Source organism: Frankliniella occidentalis, unplaced genomic scaffold (genome assembly GCF_000697945.3).
Source record: "Frankliniella occidentalis isolate FOCC.00 unplaced genomic scaffold, Focc_3.1 Scaffold418, whole genome shotgun sequence".
Classification (NCBI taxonomy): Eukaryota; Metazoa; Arthropoda; class Insecta; order Thysanoptera; family Thripidae; genus Frankliniella; species Frankliniella occidentalis.
In genome coordinates this window covers 164,477-178,234 of record NW_026267539.1, presented here as the reverse complement: position 1 = coordinate 178,234, position 13,758 = coordinate 164,477, and the positions used below count along the sequence as shown (strand labels likewise).

General features: G+C 40.0%; 2 protein-coding genes across 3 annotated transcripts; one reads left to right on the top strand and one right to left on the bottom strand.

The window, feature by feature from the left end:
* Window positions 1–6: 6 nt before the first annotated feature.
* Window positions 7–1,502, bottom strand: LOC113207429 (uncharacterized). 2 transcript variants are annotated; one of them, XM_026424003.2, is made up of 5 exons: window positions 1,437–1,502; window positions 913–1,156; window positions 551–789; window positions 355–459; window positions 7–257 (listed from the first exon to the last, which is right to left on the bottom strand). In XM_026424003.2, the coding sequence occupies exons 3-5, from the start codon at window positions 687–689 to the stop codon at window positions 19–21; spliced, it is 483 nt and encodes a 160-aa protein (XP_026279788.1). In that variant the 5' UTR covers window positions 690–789; window positions 913–1,156; window positions 1,437–1,502; the 3' UTR covers window positions 7–18. The 2 variants fall into 2 exon arrangements, with proteins under 2 accessions (XP_026279788.1, XP_026279805.1); XM_026424020.2 differs by lacking the exon at window positions 1,437–1,502 and having other exon boundaries at window positions 632–789; window positions 913–1,131.
* A 55-nt stretch (window positions 1,503–1,557) lies between these two features.
* On the top strand, window positions 1,558–11,236 carry LOC113207421 (protein hairless). The gene is made up of 4 exons (XM_026423991.2): window positions 1,558–2,096; window positions 2,621–2,737; window positions 2,815–3,933; window positions 6,616–11,236. Exons 1-4 carry the CDS (start codon window positions 1,886–1,888, stop codon window positions 6,648–6,650), a joined length of 1,482 nt encoding a protein of 493 aa, XP_026279776.1. The 5' UTR covers window positions 1,558–1,885; the 3' UTR covers window positions 6,651–11,236.
* The last annotated feature ends 2,522 nt before the right edge of the window (window positions 11,237–13,758 follow it).

The window sequence follows — 13,758 nt, the reverse complement described above, 5'->3', positions numbered from 1 at the left end:
TGAACTACTACATAAAATTCAATCAAGATTTACGGTAGCATAAGTTTTTGGTAGTATCATTGCTTTCATTCTTCTAAGTGTTTTAGGATCCTTGGTAAGTCTGTAGTGTGAACGCAGAGCAATATACTCTTCAGAGCAATCATCTTTGACGTCCTCATTATTTCTATTCCTCAAAAGACAAGTATTCTTGTGAAATAAATCTTCAACGCACATAAATGACATGAAGACACCATATTGCCTCCTGCAGTTTTCCAAAGCTGGAAAAAGAAACAATGATCAAACAATTTCCAGCTTCAGTCTATGCTGAAACACCTGATTTGGTGCTACATTAAAGAAAATAATTCAAATGATTACCTTCAGTCTCTGCTTTGCAAACGACGTAATCGAGTCTGGTTTGATAAGCTCTTGGTAGTATCAAATTGACCTCTATATCATTGAGGTTGTTGTCATCTGGATCGCCTGTAACATGCGTACAAATGAGAAAGAAAGAGTTTAAAAAATGCACACAATTTTCTCAGACATATATGATAAAGAAAAACAGAATGTTTACTTTTGAACACCGTCTGGAAATAGGTTAGGGCTAAAGTTTCATGACGACGCCTACTAATGCATGTTGAATGATTCTTCTTACCTTCTCTTGCCATAGTTTCAATCATTTGATGTATTTTCGACTTGATATTGAACGGCATGCTAGCTGTATGTACTTTCACGGCAACTAAATACGAATGCTGGAAGTGGTTTCAGCAGACGACGCGATGAGGAACTGATCATTAATCTGTTGGTGTTCTTCTGTCCATTCAAAATGATAAATGAAGAAAACAAAACAAGTCATTTAGTTGAAGAGCGTCAGGTAAAATGTCAAAGTAGTGACTTTTAAAGCAATTATACTGGAAATGACAACAAAAAACTAACATCACGAGTAGCAGACAGAACAACAAGCCGAACCGAACAGAACACGACGATTTGGACGTGACCTTTTTTTGCTTCAAACGCTTTTGCATGCGCTGGAAAGAGACCACCAACTGTCAATGACTTTCGGATGTAGCCTCCGTGTTCCGTCAGTTACCTGACTAAAGGAACGTTGGAATGGACCGTGAGTAGCCAACAGGGAAAACAGCATCGATGCAATTTAGCGGACGTAATTATGACATATACCCTGTAATCAACAAAACAACGGCGGACATACCTTTTAGTCTCTATAATGAACTCAAATACATCCTCATTCAAGCATGAGTGCTATGTTAATCACAACACAGTCTGTATTATTTACGTCGAACTAACGGCCGCGTAGTTGGTACAGAGCTATTATGGAGCGACTTTCAAACAGCGAGTCAGACGCACGGATGTATTTGATATTTACATTCTTATAACTTTCCCAAGACTGTATTTGATTAACATGCCAAGTCTCAATATTGATACCTATGCCTTCTGTTTACCTTTCTGATCTACGTTATCGTGTTATAGCAGTTGAACAGACATTCCCACACTGGTTGGGGGAACGAGGGGGCGCTGGACTATGGGTGTGATTGATCGAAGGAACTTAGGAATAGTGGAATGTTGACGACGAGGGTGAGGAAGAAATTTGCCGTTCGGCGTTGGAATTTGAAGGATTTTGCTACTTTAGTACTCGTTAAGAGGACGTGAGACGAATGTATTGGAAGTGTTGTGATCTAAGCTTTAGCCGGAACTGAACACAACATCCCTAGAAAATGATATAAGTGAAGTTTTTGTGGGATTAAAAGCAGGTGGAATGAGGCAGTAACGAAGCTAGCATCCTGAGATAGGCTACCAGACGATGGAGCCAGCCTCGAAATCTGCCCGGGGTTGGGGCACCTTTTACATGATTCTGACCTTTGGGAGGTCAGCGTGAGGAGGGTTCACCGCAATGCGAATCCAGGAGAAAATAGAAGCAAGTGCAACATGTGCCAAAATGACGGAGGAAAAAAGCGTGAACGGGGTCTGTGAAGTCCCCGCTGCCGCAGTTAGCAAGAGAGCAAGAGGCTATGTGTTGGACGGGGTTAGGCCCGTTAGGCCCCGTTCTGTAGACCCAGACACCTCTCATGCGTTTGCAGGAGGAAGGCTCAAGTTTTTTAAAGGTCAGTGCTTTATTTTTGGAATCTCTTGGATGATCAGGCTGTCTTCAGCTTTCAACTAGACACTGCCTTCGCCCTATGTAACTTGTCTTACTCTCCATCTCCCATGTATAAAGACGAACTTTCTTTCACTGTTACTTCTAAAAGCATCTTTTTACCTATTATTTGTTATTTTTGCTATTCTTTTTTCTGGCTGTCTGCTACGGACCTACCTAACCTCTACATTCCTTTGCTCTTGCTCCATCTCTTGTCTTTGTGTCCCTAGCATTGTAAACATTGTTTTTTCACTTGGTTGCCAATGGATTTAGTGACATTCATTGAATGAAAAGAATTCACTGAAACATTTTGTGGAGCATTTTCCCATTTTTTCATAATGTTCTTTTGTTGTATTGTTTTGTTTATGTTTCTATATTTCTGTCAAGTTCAATGACAAAAACAGTGTAAACCAACAGTTTTGCTGTTAACCAGCGCAACAACTCACTCATTGCATTGTTATATGTTATTAAAAATTTTCTTTGACTCAACAGATGGAAAATCAATTCTGGAATTGTCGTATCGGAGGGATGGTGACAGAATGTGCTGGGTCTCAAATTGGCCTGTCCCTGGAGCTACTCGGCAGGAAAGCTCAGCAGCTTCACTTAGTGGTAAGCTGTTAAATTTATTTTATTTTGAATGAAATTTCACACTCTTTGCACCCAACCTTATGTTCAATTTAATTTAGTTTCAGATGACAACTCCTCTGTACAATCATCTCCTTGGCAGAGAGATCATAATTGGAAACAGGCTAGTCCTCGGAGAGGGAGAGGTGCACATTTACAGTTCCTAATGAGACCTTTAAATGCTGCTCGAAAGATCAGAAGACTTAGCTTTATTTCAAGATCCATTCGAAGGAAGAGGAGAAGACCATATGATGCTGCAGATATGAATGCACCTCTTATTAAAGAGGAAGATGCAGATGACTCTTTCAATAGCTCCATGAATTCAACATTGAATTCATCTAAAACGCCTAGTAAAGGAAAGCTGCCCGGCATAGTACAAAATTTACTAGATCGTGTGAAAACAAATGAGCCCTCAAGACCCATTATACCAAGTGGACGAGTAGATCCCAATATTATTTCGCCGAGGAAGAGGATACTCAGGGAAATGGAGCGAGTAAGCATAGATGAGAGTTCAAATAAGCGTCCTAAACAGAGACTTTCTCAAGGGAATGGTTCAGCATCAAGTAACAACAGCACAGTTACCTGCCACACACTTCATCCTGCTGGTGCTCCCCCTCCTGTGAAGACTGCAGCTAGTAGTTATAGCATAACATCCCTCCTGGCACCCCGTGAGGAGGAAACTGTTGTGTCTAAGGAGACTGAACCTTCATTTCTACGTAACTTGCTGAAATCTCCATCATCTCAGTCAGGTTCAGATGTGTCCGAAACCAACAGTAAAGTCAAAAGTGTGTCTAAGTCTGGTAGCGTGAGGAAGATGTCACCACCTCAGCAACAACCAGTGACATTACCGACTTTGTCACCATCTCCAGGACTGCGTTCTCCTGCTATACCATCTGCTGTGGGTGGTGCTGCACATTATGCACCATACATACCCACTCATCCCCTCATCTATCCTCATTGTTTAACGCCTCATCCTGCTACTCATCCCGCTTATTATACTGGATATGCACCTCCTCATTCACCAGGGCCACCATTGTGGATTCCCTATATGTCTAGTCTTCAGGGCAGGGCAGCTATGTATCCAGGACTTGCACCCACATACCACTCGCCCATGGCGCCTTCGCCTTGGGGGGCACCGATAAACCATCAACCTCACTTGGATGACTTGAGAAAAGAAGACGGTGAGTTTCTACAAATATTTCTTATTTTAATATGAGTAAGTCTTTTGTGTAATGCACCATTGAAAAAAGATAAAAGTATTACATTCAAACCGGTTGCAATAAAACACATTGTGTTACATTGTGTGTGTACACATTGTGTTACCACTGAAATGGTCATGAACTCTGCCAGAAATGAAGAGAGAACGATGTAGCCGTTACGGACCATGTTTTACATCGCGTGAGAAATTTGTGGCTTGCGTGGGAAAGTTGAAATGAGCGTGGGAAAACTTTAGCTCGCGTGGGAAATTATGGTACTTCGTGGGAAATGGGTGAGTTGCTGGCTCGAGAAAGCGGTGTACTGATCCCCGTTGCCACATGTGACACCTATTCTTTCCCTCGTTGATTTAAGCCCCATCGGACTACCGACCGACGAGGAGCAGGATGCAATATTCTACCTCCGCCAGCTCCTTGTCTCTTGATCAAGGGTATCGGCCAAATTTAATGTGTTCATGCATTTTTATCATGTGAGTGGTTGAAAATCGTGAAAATAGAGAGCGGAAACGGGCGTGGGAAAACAACAATATCGTGGGAAATCAACAAAAAGACTGGAAGATTGGGCGGAAGTGAGGCTTAAGGTCGTGGGAAAGAAATGGCACGCGTGGGAAAAGACCATTTTCTCGTGACCGAAGCGCTTAAAATCGTTGTAATTGTGAAATTAGTCGTATTGTACATTGCACTATAAATAAGGGACGGAACCTAAAAATTTTACGTTATTTCTTGGAGTTTTTTTTTTTAATTGTGTTCTGGTTAATAGTCATCTTTATCAAATTGTCAAACACGGGGTAATCTAATGTTACCTACGCATACGTGAACATGGGAAATGATTCCTGGTCGTGGGAGAAAATGGGGGAACGTGGGAAAGTATCCCTTGAGCGTGAGAAAAGCCCTTCGACCTGGTTAAATTTCGCGATTAACGGCAATGAGAGGTGTTCATCAACACGGTTAAGCCACGTATTCTCTTTAATACTAACGACTGCTACCGCGTGGGAAAATCCTTGTAGGCGTGGGAACCCTTTCACGACGCTATGGCCGTTTGTGGCTGGGGTTGTGCTCTCATTTGCACAAGTATTTTAGGAATACTGTGTATTTCGACACCGAAATGTTGAACGCGCGCCTCGTGTATGTTGAGACGCCTTTTCTGCCCGTACTATTACAGTGTAGGCGGCGACAGGTTATCACTTCCTTGGCGCGTGCCTCTGTTATCAGTCGCCGCCCGTTATCTTCCAGTTTTGGCCGGCGCGGCCGGCGTGGTGCGGCTGGTGGAGCCGGTGCAGGAGAACGATCGGCTCGCTTAGCTTGCACCCGATATGACGATTGTCGTGGGAAAGCCGTTGGTGGGAAGGGCGGGCCTGGCCGGCCGAGACTCGCCACGCCGCGCCACGTCACGCTACGCCGCGCCACTCCCTGCCACGCCCGTGCCGTCGCCATGGTGCTGGATGGCAGCCGCAGCAGGTAGAGCGGAGAGCAGCGCAGCGCGTTGAACCTCTGGCTAGGGCTGCCGGTGCCCCAGCTGGAGGCTCCAGTGGTGGCTCCAGCCACGCTGAGCGGCAGGTTGCCGGGCTGTGGCGTCGGCAGCGCTAGCGCCGAGGAGGGTTTTGGGTGGAAGGGGGAGGGGAGGCGACCGCCAAGCCCACCTTGAGTCCCTGCTGCTGCTCAAGCCAGGCTGGGGAGGGAAGGAGAAGATGCAGCCCGTGCTGGCTGGCCCTTTGGCCCCGGCCCAGCCAGCCCGTGCGCGCCTGATGCTCCCCGTGGGAACTTTATACAGACGACTGCTCTGGGTCGGGCCTAAGATGCGCCAGTGGCATATGAGGCTTTGGTAGGGCTGTAGACTTCGCGGGGGAGGGCTGAGCAAAGAATTAGTTAAGCCGTGTTGGCTGGAGCCCGCTCGAGCCGAGCGGTCGGCTAGGCGTGGGGTGGGACCCGTTTACTGATCGTGGGAATTTTCCGTTGGCGTGGGATTAACGTGGGCGGGGCGCTCCTACCTGTTGATAGGGACATAGGTAGTAGTATGTTGGTTGTTCATCCGCTGGTTTTCCCTCAGTGGAATTTTCGCAGTTCTAGTAAACTGTGAAATGATATCGTGGGAAATAAACCGGTATGCGTGGGAATTTTTCTTGGATGATGGCATTGGCATTGTTTTGTGAGCTATTTGTTCCGCACTAACTCATCTGGGTGTATCGACGACTTTCTACAAGTTGTCGGATCATTTTTCAGGGCGTGAGAATCATTCCAAGCGCGTGGGAATTTTCACATGCCCGTGGGAATTTTACCATTTGCGTGGGAATTTTGCCTTGCGCGTGGGCGCATATTGTCATAATTGCGATAAAATCGCGTTTGAATGAATTTACATTGTATCAGGTGACTTATTCACGCCGCGCACTTTCGTAGTTGTACCGCATGCATGCACGCGCGCGGGCGGGTTGCCTACGCGCACGGCGCCATAAGAGGTCGTGGGCAGCGAGCATGGGCAAACCCGCCGGCACACGTGCATGCGGTACAGTATAACTACGAAAGTGCGCGGCGGATATCAGCCACCCGGTAGCTCGCGTTAAAGTTAAAGTGTTAAAGTAGTGCACATGACAATGCTTTGTATGAGTTGTGTCCAAATAAAATAAATGACTAATTTTTCCCTTTTTTTTCCAGATATGCCACTAAATTTATCGAAACATGCAGGATGACTTCAACAGTGGATCATCGACGCTTTATTTTGAAGGCAGCACATTATTAAGGGTGAAGACACCTGCATGCTAGCTACAAACATTTTTCAGCTTGTTGCTTCCATAATAATTATACTGTTATAAAACATGATGTTTGTGTATAGATCTGTTTTTCAGTGTGCAAGCAATTGTGTGAGTGAATGAGTTTAAGAAAATAGGTTATTCCCATTTTGTGATTTTATCCTTTCCCTTATTCTTTTACATTATTCGTCTCTATTTGTGTGAAATGTTTCCCTCCCTGTATTTATGTCTGGCAGTTAGTGTTAGAATTAAAACTCCATTTATCAACCTGATAACTACTGTGTATTGGTTTGGATTGTTTTTGGTCCAAGTTATGATATTGTTCTGTTCATTACATAATTTTTGTAGAAAACAATTTGAACTGTGTGGGACACTTCAGAAACTTTTTTGCCAGTTGTTAATTGCACTGCCAAACTATAGTACTTTCTATTTCCCGTTCTTTCTATGAAACCTCTTTTCAAATGCTTTACACATTTGGAGACGACTGTTGTGAACATTCCCAGAAGAAACAAAATATAAATTTACTGTATATAAATGGTACTAGATAAGTACCTCCACCGTGTCAGAAAAAAATTATTATTTTTCTTGTGTTGTTTAATTGACTCTTGCCACTGTATCTTGTTGACTGTAAATTTTTAAAGTGCCTTGTGGTTTAAAGTGCCCAAAGCAATGAGACTAAAATTTTGTACAGATATTCTTTTATAATTATTTCAATTATTTTGTTCAGTCTGAGAGATATATATAGATATACATATATAAATATATATTTACCTATGAATATGTACATATTCATTACTTTATTCATCAGTGTGAAATCGTTTTATGCAAATTAGCCGTTCAAAATGGCTCTATTTTTAGCGTTCTCTTGTGAATCAATTTCAGAAACTTGGAATGAGTATATTCCATCTGAAAATTTTAAACATCTATTACTAGCAAAATGTGAAATTTGACTGAAGAAAAGATATGTATTAGAAACCATTACCAGTATTGTAAGTTTCCTTTGTAGTGTCTTTTGGGGTCCAAAATCTCTTAACTGGAAATTCACTGTCAGTTCACTTGTGGCCTTTAAAGGCATACATGGCAGATTTATTCCTTTCGGACGACTGTTTTGTCTTTATCAAAATGTAGGGATACATTGAAAGTGTGTCCAAAGCTGAAACATAGTCATCTTAAAAGTATTTTGTGTATTGAATTTTCTCTTTGTTATAATTTCTTAGTTGAAAACTCGAAGTACTACAATTTCTGTGATGTAAAAAGTACATTATAAACTTACTGGGACCATTGCATTCTGCCTTGCAATCACTGCACATATGCTGTAGTGTCGACAAAAAACAAACACTAAAATTAATGTCATTATTTTTTTTAGAATTTTTATTCTACTTTAAGAGGGTATTTGAGGCCAATTCATATTTACAGCTTGCGCAATGTTCTTAACGTTTCTGATATCAGTTGCTTTGTCAAATCACCATCGTGTGAAACTTTGACGATTTCCTCAATTCTAATTCAGTTTTATCTATCCCTAAATTCGATGCCACCAGCTTTACTTGAATTTGAATTCAGCAGATTGCCAGATAATACCTTGTTCTAACCACTATTTATTCCTTTTATGTCCTGTACCAATTCCAAGTACTTCTCACTGAGGTTTATTTTCTTTAATCTAATTTCTCCTTTGTGTTTGTCTGTTGTCCTAGATACATTCATACAACTGCATGCAAGAAATTTGGGGCTGTAATTGAACTTCCATTCTTGTTTTCCTTTACTCGACTGACATCTCTTAGTATTGTTTACAAGCTTCTTTAAGTTTTTACATTTGTTTGTTTGAAAATGCAACACTAAAGACTAAGAAAAAATTCTCATTCCTTTCTGCATCCATTCCTTTTCTCGTACTGACTTTTTCTTGTGTTGGTCACATGTGATAAACTTTCCTTCTAACCTAGCCGTTCTGCTGTTTGACTTTCTGTGTGTGTATCATAAGAATTATCAACTTCTATTGATTTGAGAAGTTAGGTAGTGTAAGTGAACTAGTATTGTGCATCCTGGAATTCACATGCGATGAGTAGGAGGAATCAGGAATCTCAATGGATCATTCTCTGCTCATGCAATTATCACTTTTTATGTAAAGAATTAAAGATCTGTTCCTTTTCATGCTTACAAAGTTGAGGTGCTTTTATACTCAATGCAAACCAAGTTTTTCTCTAATCGTTCAGGTCTGAATCGTCTGATAAATCAATTAAAGCAAATTATAACTCTGAAGTAGTAATATTTTAAATGTTGGAATTGCTGCCTTTTAATGTCTTGATTCTATGTATTAGATAGTCCCTGCTTTTATGTAGTGTGCTACTAACTTTGGTTACTCTGTCGGGCGACACAGTAGTAAAGAGGAGATGATATTGCATAGAACGCTCGCGGCGTTTTGCCTGGACGCGAGTTGTCAGTCGCTCAGCACTCGGAGCAGGACAGTTATCAAGTCAACTGTGACTAATCTTTTTTTCTTTTAACTCTTAAAAATACTTGATGTAAAGATGAAGTCCCTTTGTAGGACTTTTAGGGAGACTGACGCAAAGTTTGCTTTGTATTGAAAGACTGCTGTAATCAGGGCTCCTCAACCTTGCCTTATTAGTGGTTGTCAATCATTGAAAAGTTTGGTAGTGTAAGTCTGATGTTCATGACTATTTTTGATGTACCTATTACTCATGGATATGCTAATGAATTCTCAGATATTTATATCAACCTTGCATTGCAATCATTTCTGTGTGCTAATATCTAAGTTGTGCAAAAATCTCATTTTGCTCCTGATATGTTACTGATGCTTAGATGTAAGTACTAGAATTTCATCAAAAAATGAAATTTCAATAACATTTTGATATCAGATTATTTATTATCATTCATTCAAGTATTTTCATGTTCACATTTATCAGTTGGTGGGCTTATCTTAATTTCTTACCTGAAGCTATATTTTGATTATTCTTATCAGCTAAATCTTCTGAAGTTTGTTAAATATTATTTCTTTTTTCTTTGCAGCCCTTTTTTTTCATTCTGGAGGCAGTTAAATTATTTTTGTATCTACTATGCCCAACAACATCTAGCTGGTACATTTTACGTAAATATATTCTGCTTCTAGTCACATCATACTCAGACTGAAATAGTAGAGCTTGTTTTTTTACAAGTGACATTAACATTTCATATGCACTGGGTTTTTGTGTGTGTAATTGGTATATGCTCTGAGGAATGATAGTGCTACATCTTTATGTATATATTGCTGTCGCTACAGTTTTGAAAGTCAATTCTGAAACAAGCCCAACAAATATTTCTACTGGAGTATGTAATGGTTCATTTGATTTGACCCTGGTAGCATTGTGATGTGTTATAATTTTATTTGCTCAATTCTTATATCTGCTCAACACAGAAAGTAGTGGAAGCAACAACGAATTCTCCAAATTGACATGTTTTTAGGCAGTCGTTTTTTATCTGTGCTGTGTGTCCACATGTTGGTTTAACAACACTTGGGATTGATTTTCTGTAAATTATCTCATAATTTATTTGAGGCAGCTTAGACTTAAGTAGCTTTGTGTGCATTTTTGCCATGTGTTAATTTTGTGTTGGTCACTGTGAAAACTGTGACGGAAAAGCTTCAACTGGATTGCTGTTTAGAGCTTGAGTTGTGAATATTCAAATCCCATTAACATTATTTATTGACATTTCCCTTGTGTACACTGCTGGTTTTGTATTATTGACGTAGTGCTATTTCCATCACTGCCCTTGACTATGTGGAGTTGAGATAGGTGTTCTGTTTCTCAGCTATGAGACTGCCAAACAATCAGAGTTACTGTATTTATCTCAAGTCTCATGTGTTCGTATTTATTTACCTCAGCATCGCTTTTGTTTACTGAATTAAGTTCAGCTATTGACTTTACTATTACCCAGTTTTGTTATCAGTTCCTACATCATCAATGCAAAGCATTATTGTTGTAGTCATATAGCTTTGAGTTATCTTCTCGTCCCTTTTTAAATTTTCCATAATTGTGTGCATTCCCATACCTTAGTGGCCTTAACAAATATTCATTTGGGTTGACATCTACCCACTGTGAAAAGAAAATAGATTTCAGTTTTGAAGTCAAAGCATAAATTATCCGTAGTATTATTTTGTATCCATATGTGAATAATTATTCTGTACATCCTAGCAGTTGTGACAAGAGCAGAAAGTTGCAGGAGACTGTACATTGACTGAATGTGTGATATTGTACAGAAATTTGTGTGGGGAAGGGGTACACATTAAAAGAGAACTTGTTAATCTGTATAAATGGTTAAAAATTATGTCTTCAAATATGTGTGTTTTACCAAAATACCCCAAGAGAATATGTGCCATTCTTTGACATAATCATACATTGATCAACAAATCTTCACTTATTTATTGTGATATGGTTTTGTAAATCAACATCATTGTACATTGAAATAGTGAGAGATTGAAGTCGGGAAGAATGTATAGAAAGTCTACTTTAATAAATGTTGTAATTTTGTAAAACCAATTTTTTGCAGTTTTTATTTTGTGTTTATTCTTTAACTGTGTCCTTTACAAAATACTTGTACCGTAACTTTATTCACCTGACATTGCACATCAAAGAAGTACAGAGTTTTGTTGGCCCACAAAGTATCCTGTTTCTAAGTGGAACAAGAAAACAACTTGTATCTCAGTTGTTCCATGAAGTACATATCGCAATTAATTAATCATCCAATGAAATGATAAAACCAAAGAACATTTTTTGGATTTTTTGCCGGCCTCTCACCGGCTCCCCTTCTGTCGAATCACTTCGGGCCTCGTTCGGCTTCCCCTTCGGCCTCCATTCGGTCTTCGTGCGCCGCTGTCAAACACCGCGCCGCTCAGTTGAACCATTCTGCGGGAAATTTCTCCCACCGGACCTGCCATAGATTTTAGTTATTTTATCAAAAATATACATGGAGGCAGTATAGTAAGGTAATCGAAGTAAATTTAAGTTAGTATAAGTGTGCGTCATGAGGTTATTCTCCATATTGAGTGGAATAAAGGATGAAGGATAAAATTAAACACGGGTAAAAGAGAAATTCATCCTTTGTCATGGCTGCCACTCTCGGGGCTCTCGGAACGCGCTTGTGACGTCATCTACCGGATTGAGTTCCAAACAGGAAGACGGTCGAGTCGAGGCAGAAAATGAAAATGGCGAGTTGTTGTTTTTGAGAAGCTTGTGATCGGTAGTCATTTATTCCTTGTCCACATTCAAAGACTTAAATGTGTTTATTTTCGAGCGCCGTGTGTTTATACTGTCTGCTGGATCATCGGAGATAACGAAATGACCGCAAATATGTATAGAGTCGGAGGTTTGTACAACTTAATACATGTAAACCCTTGGAGAAGTTTTAAGCCTATCTGGCCGGCTAGCTTGCGGCGTGCGGATTGATATCAGTATGGCTTTTTTGACATTTTAAAGGCGTTCAAGCAGCCGAGCGTCAATATAAAACCTTTTTTTCTGCATTAAAACTTAAACTTATCGTACGGCTTAACCGGGGCGGCGTCTGTATTTTGTAGGTTGGACAATATTTGTGTTGACGCCAGCCAGCTAATTGCAGGGACTACTTTGCTATCCAAACTCTTTACTTGTCTTTAGAGGCAAAAAGTATTGCCGGTGATTTGAGTTATCCTCATGATTTAACTCTCATTTCATTTGAAATACACTTTTTTTCTGTTTCCGACTTCTTCACTGCTAAGCTTCCATTTCAGTAGCATCATTTGCTTGTCACTTGTACAGGCCCACTAATTACTTGAAGCAGAGCCACTCGGCTATTTGAAGCGACGCTTGGCTATCTCGGACTGTCGGATTTCTTTCCCCCTTGATACATTTTCAAAAATTTCCATGGGTTACTTTGTAAGTAACTCCTACTACTACCGAACTTCTTGATTTGATGAACCAAATAAGGTTAAGATGAATTGTAAACATTGGTCTGCCCTCTAACCTGGCACCTTAACTCCCCTACTTGCATTCTGAATTGTTCTTTTCTTGCCACATTGGCCCGGTTTACTGCATTTTTTTTTCTTTTCCTTACTTGTAAATTTAGAAAATTCAAATCATACCCTTAATATTAGATGTGGAGCTCATGCCATCTGAACCCGTGATATTTGTTATTTTTTCAGTATAGAATGCCTCTTAGCTTTTAGCTCATATCCAGGGCATATTCCATTAATGCCCACATTGATTTGAACTATTTTTGTAACCCTTCTTGCTGCCTCTTTAAATTTACATAATCTTACAGCAAATATCTGTGTCGGTTTTTCTTCTTGTGGATTTATAAGTTCAACCTGTTTGCCCTAAGATGACATCAATTCCTCAAAGATTGGGCTGTTGCATAGTTTTTTCTTTGTGTTTCTCTAGATTACGTGTATTTTGAAAACTCCTCAACATCACCTTACCTCATTAGAAGAATAGAAGAACTCAACAAGGTAGCTATTCTTTTGGCATTTTCAATGGAACTCTTCAAATGTGTTCTACATATTTTTAATAATTTATTATTTTTTGACTTTTTTTTTTTTACCTCTTTTTCTCACAGACTCCAAATGGAAATGTTGAAGCCAAAGTTATGTGCTTCTTTCGGCGGCGAGATCTCCCCAACCCTCTTGTCCAGTTAGCTGATAAACACCAAGGTAATTTCAACAATTTATAACTTCTTATTTCCTATCTGTTCCAAATGTGTGTATCATGCAAATTCATGATCTATAATTTTACATCATTATATTATTTCTTGCTCTCATTCTTAAAACCTTTGAGGTAAATTTCTGGCCTTAGTTGTGTGAAAATAGGTGCAATGATGTGCTGAATTCTTAACAGTTAGATGTATGGATATTTGCTTAGTAAAGCTTAATGTCGAAAACAAAACTAAAATAATTTGAAGCCGTTGTCAAGTGGGCAACTGAAGGCGTGTTGAGCTTTCATCTGTGTCCAGTTGTGATCAGGCTGACTTCTGTTCATTTAGAGCTCATACTATTTTCCTCTTTTTTCTCTCTCTCTTTTTTTTAAAAATT

What these genes read in the sequence shown, in the direction of transcription:
- LOC113207429 (XM_026424003.2), bottom strand. Translation starts at nt 689, where the DNA reads ATGCCGTTCAATATCAAGTCGAAAATACATCAAATGATTGAAACTATG. An exon ending in TTTCCAGACGGTGTTCAAAA is followed by an intron (nt 460 to 550) that starts GTAAACATTCTG and finishes CGCATGTTACAG; the next exon opens with GCGATCCAGATGACAACAAC. An exon ending in TTGCAAAGCAGAGACTGAAG is followed by an intron (nt 258 to 354) that starts GTAATCATTTGA and finishes TTCTTTTTCCAG; the next exon opens with CTTTGGAAAACTGCAGGAGG.
- LOC113207421 (XM_026423991.2), top strand. Translation starts at nt 1,886, where the DNA reads ATGCGAATCCAGGAGAAAATAGAAGCAAGTGCAACATGTGCCAAAATG. An exon ending in CTCAGCAGCTTCACTTAGTG is followed by an intron (nt 2,738 to 2,814) that starts GTAAGCTGTTAA and finishes AATTTAATTTAG; the next exon opens with TTTCAGATGACAACTCCTCT. An exon ending in TGACTTGAGAAAAGAAGACG is followed by an intron (nt 3,934 to 6,615) that starts GTGAGTTTCTAC and finishes TTTTTTTTCCAG; the next exon opens with ATATGCCACTAAATTTATCG.